At 31.1% G+C, this 18,102-nt stretch overlaps 3 protein-coding genes across 6 annotated transcripts; 1 reads left to right on the top strand and 2 right to left on the bottom strand.

Moving 5' to 3' along the window:
* Window positions 1-735: 735 nt before the first annotated feature.
* Window positions 736-4,569, top strand: LOC110643854 (O-fucosyltransferase 13). 2 transcript variants are annotated; one of them, XM_021796369.2, is made up of 6 exons: window positions 736-1,079; window positions 1,188-1,267; window positions 2,317-2,387; window positions 2,478-2,566; window positions 3,359-3,580; window positions 3,738-4,569. In XM_021796369.2, exons 1-6 carry the CDS (start codon window positions 952-954, stop codon window positions 4,468-4,470), a joined length of 1,323 nt encoding a protein of 440 aa, XP_021652061.2. In that variant the 5' UTR covers window positions 736-951; the 3' UTR covers window positions 4,471-4,569. The 2 variants fall into 2 exon arrangements, with proteins under 2 accessions (XP_021652061.2, XP_021652062.2); XM_021796370.2 differs by having other exon boundaries at window positions 1,024-1,079; window positions 2,282-2,387.
* A 585-nt stretch (window positions 4,570-5,154) lies between these two features.
* Window positions 5,155-10,119, bottom strand: LOC110643847 (pentatricopeptide repeat-containing protein At1g80150, mitochondrial). The gene is made up of 3 exons (XM_021796359.2): window positions 8,139-10,119; window positions 7,697-7,775; window positions 5,155-5,674 (listed from the first exon to the last, which is right to left on the bottom strand). The coding sequence occupies exon 1, from the start codon at window positions 9,563-9,565 to the stop codon at window positions 8,363-8,365; it is 1,203 nt and encodes a 400-aa protein (XP_021652051.2). The 5' UTR covers window positions 9,566-10,119; the 3' UTR covers window positions 5,155-5,674; window positions 7,697-7,775; window positions 8,139-8,362.
* Window positions 10,120-13,231: 3,112 nt separating this feature from the next.
* Window positions 13,232-17,408, bottom strand: LOC110643848 (uncharacterized). Of its 3 annotated transcripts, XM_021796360.2 has the most exons (10): window positions 17,219-17,357; window positions 16,874-16,935; window positions 16,599-16,684; window positions 16,316-16,428; window positions 15,108-15,179; window positions 14,584-14,619; window positions 14,174-14,219; window positions 13,916-14,003; window positions 13,719-13,776; window positions 13,232-13,548 (listed from the first exon to the last, which is right to left on the bottom strand). In XM_021796360.2, exons 2-10 carry the CDS (start codon window positions 16,912-16,914, stop codon window positions 13,498-13,500), a joined length of 591 nt encoding a protein of 196 aa, XP_021652052.2. In that variant the 5' UTR covers window positions 16,915-16,935; window positions 17,219-17,357; the 3' UTR covers window positions 13,232-13,497. The 3 variants fall into 3 exon arrangements, with proteins under 3 accessions (XP_021652052.2, XP_021652053.2, XP_021652054.2); XM_021796361.2 differs by lacking the exon at window positions 16,874-16,935 and having other exon boundaries at window positions 17,219-17,356; XM_021796362.2 differs by lacking the exons at window positions 16,599-16,684; window positions 16,874-16,935 and having other exon boundaries at window positions 17,219-17,408.
* Window positions 17,409-18,102: the final 694 nt, after the last annotated feature.

The following is an 18,102-nucleotide window of genomic DNA, read 5'->3' as shown; positions in this document are numbered from 1 at the left end:
TTCCCTAAGGATTGAATCAGATATAAGTTTAAATAAAAACCCTAATTGATGATCAAATTAAAAAAAATAGAGAAAATGGAGACGGAGAGATGAATGAAAGAGGAGATAGATAAGAGTTTTATTATTATAGGAGAAGGGATGACAACGATTGATTTTTTGTCTGCGAGGGATTCCGATAAAATATATATTTTTTTATAATAATATTTATAAATTTTTATAATTTTTATTTTATATAAAATAAAATTTAAATATTTTATGTAATTATTAAAATTTTAAATTATAAATTGAAATATTTTTTATATAAAATATTAATTAAAACATATTTAAATTTTTTTGAATAATAATAATCGAGTTTAGAATGAATTCAAGTAATTAAAAATAAGTTTTAATTAGATTTAAATTTAAATTTTAATAATATTAATTAAATTTGAGTTTAAATAAAATAATTTTCATGAATAACCTATTCGTTATCGATGTATTTTTTTACGGTGTTATTGTCATGAGTTTTCTTATAATTTTTTATTTTAATTATAAATAATAAATATTTTTTATATTTAAAAATATAAAATTAATGTTTTAAAAAAAATTTAAAAATCAGTATTTTATTTTTACTAAATTAGATTGATTTAGACTTAAATAAAAATATTTAGATTAATTTGAGAAAAATTTAATAATAAGCTTATTTAAATTTAGACTAAAAAATTCAGGGTAAAATTAACCTTTCTTCCCAAAAAAAAAAAGTACCCAAACTGTGTTATTTTTCAAAATGAAGGATGAAAGGATGTGGGAGAGAGACTGTACAGAGAGCTGTGAATAATTCAGCGGCTTACTGATCTCTTACGCTCGATCCCATCAAGCAGTTTTCAGATCTGATACTCACAAACCCTAAAGCACCTTCCAATTTCATTCCAATAATCAGATTAAATCACAAATAGATATCTTCTTTATCAAATGATTGCGGTCTCTGTAAAGCCATTGTTCATCGCTATCTTCACTCTTTCTCTCTTCCTTGCCGTCATTTTGCTTTCTCCTTCCACGCCGTTATCTTCGACCCTGGTTTCCTCTTCAGATTCATCTACGTGAGTATGAATGTTCATTTATATCTTTTTTAATAGTTCTTCTCTTTATGTGATTTATAGAATTGGTAATGGGGGAACTCACCTATATGTATAATTTCTGCAATGAAGAGGGAAATTCGATATATGGAGTGTTAGAAGGGTTGTGGAGTGGAGGCCTTGCAGATCGTGGCTTCAAGGACGCCTTAATGGTATAATATTGCTCTGTTTTGCTTTTCAATTGTTCCCTTTTGTGTGTGAATTCTGATTCACTGTAGAAGTGGTGAAGTTGACATATTTATATAAAGTGAAGTTTCTTTACTTCTTTTTTCGTAACTGGGTTAATGTCTATAGCTTCACTTCACTTCAGCTACGTTCGGAGAAACCAATTTCAGGTTAAATACAATTCGTGCGTGCAATATCTAGTTTCAATATTTAATGTTTGTAATAGAGTAGACTGAGAATGGTTTGTAATTGTTGAATTATATTCAACAAGTTTGTCAGCAATTGGCCTAATATGCAATTAGGAATAAATCTAGTAGGGATAGTAAAATTGATAGTTCAACTTTTATGCAGTTCTATTTTAGTGCTTAGACTTAAAATTTTTTTGGTAATCAAGTACTTAAACAGAATAATAATTTCTAATCAAGGCATTTAGCTATAATTTCTCGTCGGAATGTCCTTATAAACATTAGAGCTTACTTCTTTATAAACATTAGAGCTTACTTCTAATAAAAAAAAAAATTCAATTGAAAAGTGGATTTTTTGTTTTATTGTTTTGTTATTCTTACAACAATTTTGCTATTTGTTTTTACTGTTTTGAGTTTTATCATGTTTGAAAATAATATTGTTGGTGTTTTTATCTTGGAATTGGGTTCATCCTTAGTTACCATTGTAACTTTTTGTTTTATCTTTCATTTCAAATATTTTATTTATGAAAATTAGATTTTAATGTTCATATCAGCAATTTACTGAAAAATTTTGGCCATATTCACTTGATTAGAAATTATTAGCTTGTTTAGATGCTTAATTACAAAGATAAAGTCCGAAAACCTAAATAGAAATAAAATAAATATTTTAGCATAATCATTGTTATTATTTCAATTTGGTGTTTTGGAAGATCTAGACTGTACTTTTGGCTAATAACAGGGTTTGGGTTGCATTAAATTCTATGAATTTTTTGTTTTTCCTTTTAATTGAGTCAGTTTAATTGGTTTTCATTGCAGAAAATTGCATTGGTTTTTTTGTTGAAATCCTGCAGCTCTACCAGTAGAGAGTAATGGATATATCCGTGTGGATTGCTATGGTGGCCTCAATCAGATGAGACGAGATGTGAGTGTTCAATAGATAAATATATTTGTGGGAAATGCTGCATTCGTACATGCAGCTTTGGTAAATTTCTTCTTCATATGATGTTTGCAGTTCTGTGATGGTGTTGGCATTGCCCGTCTGTTAAATGCAACATTGGTTTTGCCAAAGTTTGAAGCGGCTGCATATTGGAATGAATCGAGGTAACTTCCATTGATTTCTTCAATATTTAGATTGAATGTACAATTAACAGGGATGATTTTGGCTGTACTGCTTTAAAGAACACCAAAAGATAATTTCTTTTTCTATATAAGAATCTCAGAATTTTAGCTATTTTAGGGACAGGAGCCTGCAGTATTTATTGTTTCTCCTTGTATATTGATCCAGTATGTTATCAGGCTAACGTGTAATATAGTAATTTTTTGAGATTTTTCCTTTCCAGGGACCAAATGTTTCTTTTTCTGCATATTGAAATTAGTTATCAAAATTTTTTGTCTATATTTTAGTTTTAAAATAATTATGTTAGTATTTCTTTGTGAATGTTATGTTTTCATGGGAACATTCTGCACATACTGAAGTGACGTAGTTAATTCGTGACATATTCAATTAGAATAAAGGAATAGAACAGAAAACAATCTTACAGATCTTGTTCATGATCTCAATCTCTTTCTGAATGAGGGTTCTATTTTAAATTTTTAAGACGAGTTTTTTTTTTCAAATGGTCTTTCTAGACTGAATTTCTTTTTATTTTCTTAGTTGGCATTCTTATCATTCGCTCTGTTTTATTATAATAAACTCAATAAAGACTTCTTGTGAAGGTAAAATTTCCAAATTACTTTGAGAATCTGAGATTTATATATTTAATATGATTTCATAGAATTCAAAGTCTAATGGCTCACTGATGCTTTTTTTTTTTTTGTGTTTACATTAATATAGTCCAATTTATTCTTTTGTTATAGACCATTTCAGTATATAACTCATTAGTTTAACCTCAGTGGCTTTGCAGATGTATTTGATGTTGATTACTTCATTCAACATATAAATGGCTTTGTTAAAATTGTTAAAGAATTGCCTCCAGATATCGCGCCAAAAGAACCTTTTCATGTAGACTGTAGCAAACGCAAAGGCCAATTTGATTACATAGAAAGTGTTCTTCCATCCCTATTGGAGCACCGTTATATTTCAATTACACCAGCAATGAGCCAAAGAAGGGACAGGTAGCACACTGTCACTTTGACTTTTCATGCATGTTACCACATCTAAAGCATTATTACTATTGAATAACCACCTAGATAATAGGCTTACGGGAAAATGATATTGTTCTATGTATCGGTTATTTTCATAAGATTTGAATTACGTCATTTCATTTTGTAGGTATCCAAAGTATGCAAAGGCTGCACTTTGTCAAGCTTGTTACAGTTCATTACGCCTTACAAGATCCTTAAAAAAGAAAGCTTCAGAACTTCTGGAAGCTATACCAAAACCCTTCCTCTCACTTCACCTTCGATTTGAACCGGATATGGTAGCATACAGCCAATGTGAATACTCAGGCCTTTCTCCAGCCTCTAAGGAAGCCATTGAAGCTGCAAGGGGAGATGGAAAACCATGGACTGGAGAGTTGGCCCGTATTTGGAGAGAACGGGGGAAGTGTCCCCTCACGCCTAAGGAGACAGCCCTCATACTTCAAGCACTTTCCATTCCTGCAAACACAAATATATATCTTGCCGCTGGGGATGGGCTTATGGAAATTGAAGGTTTAACGTCTGTATACACCAAGGTTTTTAAAAAATCTGCCCTTCTTAACGGTGAGGATTTCACAAGCATGCATGGGAACACAAAAGCTGCCTTGGATTACTATGTATCTATCAATAGTGATTCATACATGGCTACTTATTTTGGTAACATGGATAAGATGGTTGCTGCTATGCGAGCTTATAAAGGGCTATATAAAACCCTATTCTTAAGCCGAAGAGCTTTTGCAGAACTCACTTTTCAGGGCTTGAAAGGGAAGGAGTTGATGCAAGCCTTATGGACAACACATGAGCAAGATTTTGTTATGGGAAGAGGGTCTGCTTTGCCTGACTGCTTTTGTGAATTTAAACTGTAACTTCATCTTTTTTTTTTTTTTTCCCTGTCCTGCTTTAGTGATGTACTAACATTTTCTTTTGTATCTGATATCATGCTTGTTGCTGTTCCCTTTTAGAAAGTTTGGTGTGATATTTTACCAATTTAATCTTTCAGGTATAACAAAAACCATAATTTAATTTTTATCTCTTACAAGCTAATTGGTCTTTGAAACATATTTTTGGTAACATAATGATTCTTCTATTAAAATACAACATTAGTGAATTTAAAACTATAACCCTATAGATTAAAAATTTGTAACAATTTGATTCTTAAATTTAATTTAATTACTTTGATTACAATTAATTAATTAATTAATAATGAGTCTTAATAGAATGAGTATTTTATGAATATAAACATCTATCAGAAATTAACTTATGTCTCATAGAAAAAAAGATTAAGCTCTAATTTTTTTATCATATATATATATACATATATATATATAAGTTCCAATACAGAGCACGAGGCTTATGTTGTATACAATACAACCCTGTAATATCTCCTTATAATGGAACAGTAAAATCCAATGGGAATAGGAAAGCTGCTATAACTTTTTATTCCTATGTTCAAATGTAAAAAATATTAGCTGTAACTAACAAAGACTAAAGAGTTGCCCACCGATTCTGCAGGGCACAAATTTGATTGGAACTAAATAGGATCTCATGAATGCAAAAAGAATTAAACTTCCTCCATTTCATCAACTAAAATCACGCCACATATAGAAAATGAGCTTTGTATTCTAGCAGGCCAATATCATTTCAGCTTTGCACATTACACTTTTACCAGCCAAAGCAAAAAAATGCAATAACAATCACCCTAAATTCATCCCAATTTGGAACAAAATCCCTGTTCAGGCACCTGAAAAGCATTAATGTGCCTAAACAATGTTGTGGCTATGCAAGGATCAGAAGCCTAAAATCCATCCAACAAGTATCCCACTTCATGCACATCCAACTAGCCAACAAGTTACTCTGTTAAGGTCAGACTCGTTCAATATCAAGTTGTCACACTAATAAGACAAGGACCAGGAGTTTCAGTTTAAGGTTTTGCCCAACAGTTCAACTAATGGAATTCCAGTCTGTTGCCCCTACCATTGATTCAGCAATTGTACCCTTTATTCCAGACTCGTTTCTGCAATGAGCTTAACTTTCTGGCCGTAACAATGTTCTTTTGTGACTTCTGTCCTTCTGCAAGAATACAACAGGGTGAGGGGTCAACAATTCCTTCATATTTAAGCAGACATTGCATATTCATGAACGGAGAAATTCTTTCATTCTTTTTTCTTTTTTTGGCAAAAGAAATTAAAAAAAAAAGAAGATGCATTTATGAATCTATAGCCTCCTACATAGTTATTAAAGGCTCAAGGCGCACTAAGGTGCCAAGTGGTCCTGGAGCCTAGGCATAAGGCGCAAGGCGCAAGGCGCAAGGTGCACGCCTGAGCGAGATGAGGAAAAAAAAAAAAAGTAAAATAAATATGAATATTCCATCAAACTTCAAATAACATAAAACTAAAAATAATAATAACCAATAAGCATTCAAGTACTAAATTATTAAAACTTTAATAGTCTTTTAATCTTTCATAACTAAAGTTAAGAAATTATAAAATAATTATATCTTCTTCATCTTTTTCTACAGCTTCATCTTCTTAATATTCATCTTTAAAATCAATATCTTTATCATTTTCCTTACCTTTAAGAACTAAAGGAGTATTAACTTTTTTTTTTGGAAGAAGATAATAAGTGGTAGTGTTGATAATAAAAATATGAGAGGTTTGTAATCCTGAGTATGTTAGTTTGATGAGATTTTGGTGACTAGTTATCACCAACGATACTAATTTTGAAAACTTCTAAATCAACAAATTTCGAGTTAGGTGGTAGTGCTTTTTGTCAATGGAAGTACTCGCTGAATGTAAAAAAAAAAAAAAGGGGCGCCTTTCTAGCCTTGCGCCTGTAACAAGGCGCACGCTTAGGCGCATAAGGCCAGGGCCTTGTGAATGTTGTCCGCCTTTCCTCTATAGAGACGCTAGGACTGGAGCCTTGTGAGCCTGGGGCGCGCCTACCTTTAATAACTATGGCCTCCTATGTTTCTGCTCCTTCTCCTAATAAACAGTCTTATCTATCATTAGAAGTATATATATACAGGAGTTACAAGATCAAATTATTGGTTTAATCCATTTTAACAAGTAGGTGACAAGTGTAAACATTTCATCACACACCTTATGATATGGATTCAAATGATATGTGGAGAAAGAGAATCCATATAACCGACCTCAAATTTTTGGGATAAAGGCTTAGTTAAGTTGAGTTGATGAAATCAAAACATAGTTAGCATTAAATCTCGAGGTTTTTTTTTATTAAGTTATACTTTTTTTATTGTAGAAGAATGGAATTGTGGAGCTAAGTAACAATAAGGAAATGTAATTATGTCATCTCCCCACTTTTAGGCAATATATGCCCAGAATATTCCTTCCAAGAAAATTACGGTAATTAGCTTTTGTTCAATGCCACACTAGAAATGACTTCTAGCAAGTAAGAAATATGGGACAAACATACCCACATCAAACAAATACCTAGGTGACCTTTCAGCATCATTAATGGCACACATTGGATAGTCCACCTTGCTATTTTTACAAACCACGAAGACTGTTTCAAACATGTTAAGAGAATTTTAATTCTTTAAATCCTCAATAGTTGTTACATGAATCTCGACCATGTTTTATATACTAGCATTCAGCACTTATTTGCATGATATGCAAGAGTTCCTCCAAAACATCTTATGATTTGATTCCTATTTACTTTGAATCAACTTCTCAATGTTTATCAGCTTCAGAGACAAACTTAAAAGTTATTATTGTATAACTGATTTACATTCTAGCCTTCTAAAATATTAAAACAACGTTTAAGTAAATCCAATCTCCCGATAGATGAAACATAGCTTTTGGTTACAGCCAATTATAAAACCGAACATTTGAAAATATAAATAAACACTAACCTTCACCCTCATCACATGCAATGCAAGCTTACAGACATATATATAATACTTTCATAACTTCATTTGTAACATATTAAGTTCAAGTTTGAAACTTGAACTTAATAAGTATCATAAAAAAATTGATGTTTATGCCAAACCTAAAACTTGAACTTAATAAGTATCATAAAAAAATTGATGTTTATGCCAAACCTAACTTAAAAGCAAAATATGATGCTTACCAATATTGGCATTTAAGCAAAATGTAGCAACGAGATTATTGACTTCCTTCTGTTGCCATCAAGCTCTTCATAAATAATGCTGACAAAAGAAATTTAGAGACATGCCTGACCTTAGAAATCAGCTAACATCAAATCAAAACAACACATATAAAATCATCATCCACATCATTATAGCATACAAACCCATCTAGTATCATAAAGCCAAAACTTCAAATTTAACCAATATATTAAACATACCAATTGAAAATGATAATGGCACACCAATTTACAAGAAATTAGACAATTGAACGCATACCAAATGTATAGTTGCATACTCTCATGGTTGAAGGAAAAGATGCTCAATAATTAATGCATATGCACACATACTCAAACACATATTTATGCCATTATATTTGTACTTGAAATTAATAGAAAGTGTTTTTGCATGAATTTGGCAACTTACACGAACCACAGCACCATCCATTAGAACTTTGTCACCATAACTTTATTGAGTTTGTAAAATAGAATAATTGAAGAAATGGAAGTGCCATTTATCTGATATAACCAGTAAGACTTGATGTCCATTTAGTTTTGCAATCTACCAAAAATCAATTGAAAAGAATCAGAAGTCTTGTTAAGCGGTAGATTACAATAATCAAACTCATCCAAGTCTTTCCATCAACTGAATCAACTTCTAGACAATATGGAGTGGAAAGAACTCAATTGATTTGAAGAAAAAGGAGGCACTCTTCTTTGAGCTAATGTCACAATCATCTTAGCCTTGCCAAGGTGTCTGTTCCTTTTTAGCCCCTCAAGCAGTGCATAAATGGTATCGACGTTCAAAAACCAACTCCTTTTCAAGCAGTCTTTACACATGGTATATGCCAAATCAAAGTCCCCACCCTTACACAGATAATGAACCATGGTTTGATAAATTTTAACATTGGGTTTATACCCCTTCCCATGCAAAGCAGAGTACACCCTTTTGCCCATCTCAAGATACCCAGCCTGACAGAACCCTTTGATGACCAAATTATAAGTAACCTCATCTGGTGCAATCCCAATTCTCTGCATCAAACACATCACATCATTAGCTTGCCAAGATTGTCTTCTCTTAACTAGAAATTGAATCCTAACATTAAATGTTGCAAGGTTGGGTAAGCACCCCCTGCGCACCATACGATTCCACAAGCCATTACCAATTTCACATCGATTATTGTTATAAAATGCTGATATAAGTGTTGTGTATGTAATCACATCAGGTGTTATCCCCAACTTTTCCATCTGTACCATGACCAAATATGCTTTATCCAAAATACCCATTTCACAAAAAGCCTTAATAATAATGTTAACTGAAAAAATATCCAATATAATGTCGAACTTCTCAGGAACCTCATTAAGAAATGCCTCAATTGCTCCTAAATCACGGGTCCGTGTCAAAACCTTAAGGGCAGCATTGAAAGATTTAGCTGTCCTTCTACATCCATATAAATGCATATCGTAAAAGGTATTTATAGCATGCTTAGTCATCCCTGCCTTACCATACAACATTATAATCCTCACAATGAAGCCTTCACGCCTGCCTTGTGGAAGAGTCTTTTGGTGCTCAAGCAAATGCACAATGTAATCAAACCGTCGAGCACCAGCTAAACGAGAAACAGTGTCTTCAAATGCAAATCGGTTCTCAATGACAAGCCTATTCTGAGCATTGGCCTTGAAAAGGTTAAATAGCTTTTCGGGGTCACGCTCTGCTTTTAGCTTGATAAGGGCAGGTTCCTCCAAACGTTTCGGATTCAAAACGTGATTAGATACAGCAGCACGACTATCAGTTGATGCAATGGCGGCAGCAGCAGAGCGGCAGAATCTGCGAATAGGACGCAGAGAAAGCATGTTCTGACTTCTTCCTTAATATCAAACATACCCATAAAACGAACTCAATACCCCACGCATTAATATCATAAAATCTCCAATATCCATTTGCCAACATAAAAACCCAGAAACATTAATAGTTTGAAGTGAACTACTGTATGAATACTTTTCACTGAGAACTTTTATCAAACATAACGACAACCAACTCTTATAACCTTGATTCTAGGCACTACCCTGAAAAGCCCTTGGATACAAAGGTAACAAGTAGAAGAGAAAACGTAATAAACGCCCAAAAGTGGAAGTTAGAGATTGAATTAACAAGTCAGATCAAAATAAAGAATAAGAAGAGAATACTTGCATTCCCGACTAATGTGACATATACAAGACTAAAGCCCTATTACTGGTCCGTGTAGATAATGGAAATCGATACGAGACAAGATTACCGGGGTAGAGAGCGAGAGAGAGGGGGGGCGATCTAAATGAGCAATGACTGTTTTTGCGGTTTGGCTCTCTTGTGGTTCACTTGAAGGGAGGCTTTGGGGTTTAGGTTTTGCAGATTTTATGGCTTCGCTTTGTTAAGCGTTTGCCGTTTGGAGGTGAGGCTCACGGTAAGCTAGCCTGGACAGCCATAATGGTTGATTGTGATTGGTTGGAATACTCGATTACCATCCAGTTTCGTGTCTTAAAGTCGCCCCTAAAACTAGACCTGATAGAAGCTTTTAGGCTTGTGCCCAACCAGGCGGGTTTTTTTATTTTTTTTTTTTTTTATTTATTTTTTTATTTTTTAAGATAAGGATAGATTTAGGAATGAAAAGCGGTCAGATTTTTCAGGTATTAATTCAGTTAAATTTTAATAAAATAAATTTAAATAATATATAATTAATTTTTAAATAAATTTAAATTTAAAAAATAATATTTATAGCAAGTTTGATTTAAGTTTGAATTTATAAAAATATTTTATAAAAATATAATTTTTTTACAATAATATTTATAATTTTTGTATATTTTATTTTAAATAAAATAAAATATAAATATTTTATAAAATTATTATATTTTAAATATAAAATATTAATAAAAATAATTTTTACATAAATTATTAATTAAATATATAAAATTAAATAGATTCAAATTTTTTAAATAATATTAATAAGATTTGAGATAAATTTAAATTTTAATAATATTAATTGAGTTCATGTATAATGATTTTTGTAAGTATCCTATATGTTTCCCTCGACAAATTTATTTTTAAAAAGCAAATGAGAAAATAAAATTAATCTAAATTGTAAAAAAAATTACAGTATAATTTTAGTATGACTTATATATATATATATATATATATATATATATATATATATATATATATATATATAAAATCAATCTTACATTAAAAGCCAAAAGGACAAAGGATACAAAAAATGGCATGAACAACAAACAAAACCAACGCCAACCCAAACAAACAAATCAAACTGACCCAACTCAACCAAAACAAATCAAACCATCCTCAAATCGACTCGTCCCTTATCTATAATCCTAGGTTAATAGAGAAAGAGCCTAAAACTAAAAATCACACCGCTAACCACCTCCAAGGCTTGCCAACTCTAGAGAAGCTGAAGCAGAGATTGAATCTAGCCAACACCGCCAGCATTTCAAGGAGCGCCCAATGTTGTCCATTAAAGCTTAGCACCTCCCCAGAAGCATAGTCCTCCTAGCATTCTCCACCTAAACACAACGCAAATCTAACAGCGAAAGGAGGATTTGCCCGTAGAGCTCTTTGCCCCTCAATGGTCATCAGGGCAACCTTCCCAGCCGGAATGTAGAAGTGAATCCTAGAGATGCGAGACAGCTAAAGTATGAGAGGTCCTCTTTTCGCACAGAGCACACTCCTAGACCAAGGACCAAGCAAGAACGACACTCTTCAAACTACAACCAGCAAGCACAGCACATAACCCAGGAAGCCAAACCAACAAACCAGACCATTGCTTTCTCATAGTAGATCATCTTCAAACCACCCTTGCCCCCAGATTTGCAACTAAACTCACGTACAAATCTAATTGTGGAGGGGAGGAGACCCTAATCCAGCCAGATACCACGCCTTTCCTTAGTCTGAAGAATAGAGAAGGGCCATCAAAATATTGCTCAGCTTTTTATGAAAGAAATGACAAGGACAATAGTTCAAGAGAAAATTCTCTCTCTATAATCCTAGAGAGATTTCCCACGTAGAAAGCTAATGGAATTTGATCTCATCCTATTTTAATCAATATGGCAAAATCAAACTTTTACATATCACAAATAAACGTTAAAATAATTTGTATTAGAAGAATTATTTTTATGCATATAATTCTTTATGGATCACAAAGAAAAATGTATTATCTTTTAATGCTATAGAATGGGGAAAACAAGAATAGTATCATTTTCTCAATCCAATAAAAGCAATGGTAAATTATAATTTAATTGATGAGGTGTGATATTTAACATATTAACAAATTTATAAATTAGTTCCTGTCATTAAAATCTCAGTTAAATTATTAGTAATTAAAAAAATTAAAATATTTTTTACTATATTTTTAATATAAAATAATTTAGTCATCAAAATTTAATAAAATTTAAAATTAGTTTCTTTAAATTATAATTATTAAAAATATAGATTAATTATTTTAAGTCTTATATTTTCATAATTAATAAATATATAAGAATTAATTTATAAATAGCTATAATTATTAAAATATGAACTAATTACTTTAAGATTTTTATTTTTTTATTACAAATTCATCTTAAATTTTAACAATATAATATAAAAGTTATTTTTGTAAAATTAGATATGATTTAAAGTAATTAGAAATTAGGATTTATTAATAGTTAATTTGTAAAATTTCACTCTATTATGTAATAGTTAATTTTATAATTAATAATTATTTTATAAAATTAATTATTAATTATGTTAAAAAGTTTAATATGTTATTATAAAATTTTATTTTGCAAAATTAAAAATTAAAACAATTAAAATTTTTAGTTTTGCCACATCAGGATTATTTTGTTAGTAAATCAAAATCCCAAAAATTATTTTGTTTCATATTAAAATTCATAAATAAAATGCATTTTAATCTTTTTTTTTAATTAATGATAATTTGAATGAAAAATTAAACAAAAAAAATTAATTTGTAAGTTTATTAAAATGTAAAAAACTAAATAAGTAGATTTTAAAAATATATTCAGTGATCTATAAATTTCACTTAACTTCAAATACTAATTTATAGATTTTATTAAATTTTAATAACTAAATTATTTTAGATAAAAAAATATAATAAATAATATTTTAATATTTTTACTAAAATTAATGACGACTTAATCTTAATAACAAGGCATATTTTGTAAGTTTTATTAAAATATCAAATATCATATAGGTGAGTTTTAAAAATATAAAAACTAACTTATAGATTTTATTAAATGTTAAGAAATACATTATAATGTATCTAAAAGCAAATGATAAGTAATATCTAAACTACTTTATTTTTTATATTTTCAAAAAAAAAAAAAAACCTTCACCCCCATCAAATTTAAGAGTTTTTTTTTTTTAAATTAAGAGTTTATTTAAAAAAAAATAAAATGTGTACAATAAATATTTTAAAATTTATATAATGTATTTTAAATAAATAAATTTAATATTTTTATTATAAATTAAAATAGATAAGATTAAATGGATTCGAATAGTATTTTAGTAATAATCGAATTTACCAAAAACTGCGGAAGAAGTTAGGCTGGAGGTCAGCTACACAAGTATCAAACAATATCAAGGTTCTGATGCTACTCATCCTTAAACATCTATCACATCTTAATTTAACCGAAAAAAGAAAAAAAAGATTGGAAATCCGCTCTCAAGGGAAAACAAATGGCAACAACCACTCCAAGAATGTTTTACTTGGATTTCCCCCCAAGCCTTCATGGTGCTTCATCTTTCAGTCCTTTGAAGTTATGACAAGCAATCCCAATGCACCAATAAGAATGTACTGCATGCAAGAACAAGGGTCATAATTCAAAAGAATTGGTATTTTCCTTGTAGTAGTTAAAGGCACCATAGACAGTGAGAATGAAACCAAAAGAAGAATCCTAGATACAATTTCACCCTGAATAGATGATTATTTCAGTTTTATCAAATGATTCGTAGAGAAAAGCAAACCTTGATGATAGGCTTTTCAGTCATGATAATTGTCACCCAACCAACATAAGGTAAGAACCTGGAAATAAGAAAATGTATGAAACATTAAGAGTCTGTACCCAACACACACAATGAGCAGCATTCTAAGACACGCCCAACTACATCTCCTACTCCAAAACAGGAAGAAAAAAAAAAGGGACCATGGTTAAAGCTCTTACCCAACAGCTCTCCCCATGATATGGTGCCGTTGCAGCCAAAGCTGACCTTGAGCATACAAAAGCCTGTCATCCCCATAATTATTATCTCCTGAGGAAACAAGAACATGGGAGAACATTAGCACAGCGAACATAAAATAACAATTTTCATGACATTGGTAAAATTTTTAGAACAGCAGAAAATTTGAAAACACAGGTAGACATTGTAAGAAGCAACTATGTCAATTTAACAAATTAATCCTTAGATCAAGTTGCTGGCACCTTTCGTGAGGACTTCAACTTCCCCTGTATCTTGCCTTTCATGGACCTTCACAACAATCAATATCAAGGATTATCAGACAAGAAGGTGAAAATTTAAATTTCCACTCCTATTTTCAAGGATGCAAATTCAATTCAAAAGCTGGTGCAGAACGTGCCACCATAGTAAAATATCAAACAGATAATAACTCTAATTCATAGATAGGTAAATGGAGGACATGATCCACCTCCATTTCCTCCCTCTCTAAGTCTCTATCCCACTCTCCCAGCCACTCCCAGATACGCACAAACAGATTGTAATCCAAAATGTCCCTTATAGTTTTATTGTCAAGAGTAAGACTGCCTTATCCAAAAGGAATTTTTAGCACAGGTAAGATGTCAAAATAAGCATGTACAGGGAACCAAATCTTTACCTTGATTACACGATGGACAATTGGAATTTCACGGCCCTGACCAATAAAACAGAAATGCATATGGTGAGGGCAAAAGTAGAATGATAACATACAAGCAAATATAAAAGAAGAAGAAGAAGAAGAAGAAGAAGAAAAGATAAGAAAACAAATAAAAATAGAAGCACACCAACAAAAAATAACTTATATCCCAAGATGAAAGACCATTAAAATGTGCATGAAACATACAGCCTCAGCTATTAGCAACTGAAATCTAATAATAATAACAGTTTACAGCACATAGTACTTCACAGTAAATGCCAAATAACCAGCTGTATTTTTCCATCCACTCGCCTTTCAATATAACTGGTGAGATAAGATTTTATGGTAATCTGTATAAATGATAAAATAAAACACAACTTCTTTTTTAAGACATAGAAAGAAATAAAAGAGGAAGTATGGGCACTAGCCAACCAACAAACACAAACTAACTGAAAATACAATTAAGGATGGCAAAACAGAGCATAAAAATAAAAGAGCGCACTTACATCTATATTAAAAACAACAATCTCCCCTGCACGAATAGGATCTTTACTCATGTGCAAAAACAAAATATCCCCCTGAAAAGGAAGTGAAGAGTTACTCAAGCAGCATGATTAATTAGGACAATTAAAGGAACTAGAATGTGAAGATAACACTATATGACAGGCTCATCATCAAGCACGAGAATAAAAAGTTTAAAAACAGCAACAATACTTATAATAACACATACAATAACACAATTCAGTGAAGTATTACTATTCTAGTCACACAAAATATTCAAATGATTCCCTACCCAGCTGGAACTCATTTTCAATATCGATGGAAAGGAATGACTGCATCTTTAAAAAAATCAGTTTTTTTTTTCTTTACCTGTTGTTGATAAGGTGGTTTTCTTGACCCTTTTCTGGGCATATGGCTCCATTTTCAAGTATTACCAAACTTGATTGGAAAGCCTTACTTTCTTAGTTGATCTGTATCCATGAGTTTTTCAGGTCCAGAGATTTTCTTATTCTCAGTGTTGAACCCCCTTTCTTTTACTTCCATAAATTTCTTTTTTCTATCAAAATAATTTTAAACAAGTTGCTAACCAACAAGTAAAGATGCATGCCAGATCTCAGCAAAAATTTTCTGTATTTACATTCACCAGCAGTATGCCAATGACATCAGTTACATTTATGTCACATCTAAACTAAATTATTCATATGATGCTGGATTTTTTGCCAGTGATTATAATCAACCTGAAGTATGGAAGGGAGGAACAATTATAAGATATCATAAGAGCACATAAGCAAAGGGAATTCAAACATGAAAGGTCTCCCAGTTGCAGCTCTAAACACATAAAACATTTCATTTCAATTTCTTCCTTCCTCTTTTTGTGTATCAAAATCTATGTTTCTCTTCAAGAATACAAAAAAAAAAAAAAAAAAATCTTAATACCAAACTTACAGAGTATATAAAGATGCTCAAAATCAAAGTAGATCTTCAAAAGAGAAGATAAAAACCATAAAGTAAATATGCATGGATGATTAAATTTTGCTCTAAAAGAAGACAAGCCATCACCAAAAAAGAAAAGAAGAAGAAGAAGAAGAAGAAGGCCTCTCACAGAAATTGATATTCCTTATCCTCCATCTTTGACAAAATAAAGGACACATTTCCTCTTTTAATTATTAAGCAGATTTTATAGATATTAACAAAATCATTTAGTTTGAATTACCCTCTTAAAGCCAGGCTCCATACTTCCAGATAGAACAACCACCACAGGAGACTCACTACCAGTGATGCACATCAATGCCTTCCATATTATTAGTGCAGATGTAACAATCATTCCTGAAACCAAAAGCAGATACTGAATAGACCATACTCTAGCAGATGGGAAACCACTAGAAATCGTAATTTTCAATTTTTGTTCTTTAGATATGCAGCTTTCTTTACAAAGCCAAATGTCTGCAGCACTATCTGATCAGAATATGTTAACACTAATATAGCAAATTCCAAACCTTCAAAGTGGAGGGAAGACAACTTAAACCATATGCATGCTAAACTTGATCCAACCACAAAATATAGTAGTAGTACTTGATTTTTCCTGAAAAACAAATTCTCAAACGTGCATAATCCAAAAAAAAAAAAACCATAATTCCAATGGAATTTTGCATCTATCAGATAATGCTGAGTTATTTCCAACAAAATAAAGAAACCCAAGTCAACATAAAGCCTACAAATTGCACCAGTTTATTAAGCTCAATACTTCATTAAGATCCAGTTTTAGGCTTACCGCTCTTTAGTCTCAACTATTATACAAAATATTCCTCCCATCCTCAGTGTCAATTACAGCTCCTTCGGGCAGTTATAAGAGAATCACAGAAGCAAATCAAGCAAAGGAAACACACGAGTAATAAAGTGCCAAACTTTAACTATTGAAGGCCAATTAACAAAAAAAATCAAAACTTTTTGACAAGTTATAGTTCAAATATCTTAGCTACATTCAAACAGCACCCAAATTAAACTTTAGAAATTACGAATTCCTCTCAGTATCTCCGCACCTCCATTACTCGATATAAGAGGAGAATTGCATGATCATGCATATATTTTTCACGCATACATAAAAGTAGAGACTGACCTAGACTGACGGCCTGAGTGAGGAGCTGACGGATCTGGATGGATTTAATGGAATCCACGGTATCTCCGATCCACCCCATTTTTGCTTCAGTTTCTTCGCTTTGCTTTCCTCTCTGGTTGTCCTCTGCGTTTTCAAAGTCTTTAAGACCAGCTTTTGCTATCTTCGTTTCGCGTTTGGCTTTGCCCTGCCCCTGGTTCTTCTGCAGTTCTGCTCGCTTAAGTTGCGAATTGCTCACCCACAGAACGGGCCGGTTCCGGATCGGGATGGACCATTTTGGTTCGTGGCAAGGACTGAACCGGACCGCAATGATTTCAAATTTCCGTTTTAAACTGGCCAAATTAATTCTTTTTTAAAAATTAATTACTTATTAATTTAACAAAATTAAATGAAATTATAAATTAATTATTAAAAGAAAAAAATGAATATATTATGTATTTTATTTAAAAATATTTATAGAGAAAAAATTGAGAAATTAATCGTATTGTTTTTTCTTTTTAAGTATATTAGTTTTCGATAATTATGTTAATTAATTAATTTTATTTTATAACTACATTAATATTTATGTTTATATTAATTTATTTATTTTTCTAATTATATCAATTTCTCATGTTTTAGTCCAATTTCATTGATTTTCTCTTTCTAAATATTTTAAGTTATAATTAAAAATTATTTCCTTAATTATATTATAATTATAAATAAATAAAACATTTCCCTTAATTTTTTTTGTCAATTTACATTAACCATGATTTAATTATAATTAATTAAAAAAATTTAAACTCAATTATAATCAAGGTCAAATATACTAATATATATTAATGAGACAGTATATATACACGCTTAAAAATTATATTAAAATTTTTTTAATTAATTTATTGAAGTATGGG

This window comes from Hevea brasiliensis, chromosome 1, assembly GCF_030052815.1.
Source record: "Hevea brasiliensis isolate MT/VB/25A 57/8 chromosome 1, ASM3005281v1, whole genome shotgun sequence".
Classification (NCBI taxonomy): Eukaryota; Viridiplantae; Streptophyta; class Magnoliopsida; order Malpighiales; family Euphorbiaceae; genus Hevea; species Hevea brasiliensis.
Note: the sequence above shows the minus strand (reverse complement) of the source record. Positions and strands in the feature narration are given on the sequence as shown.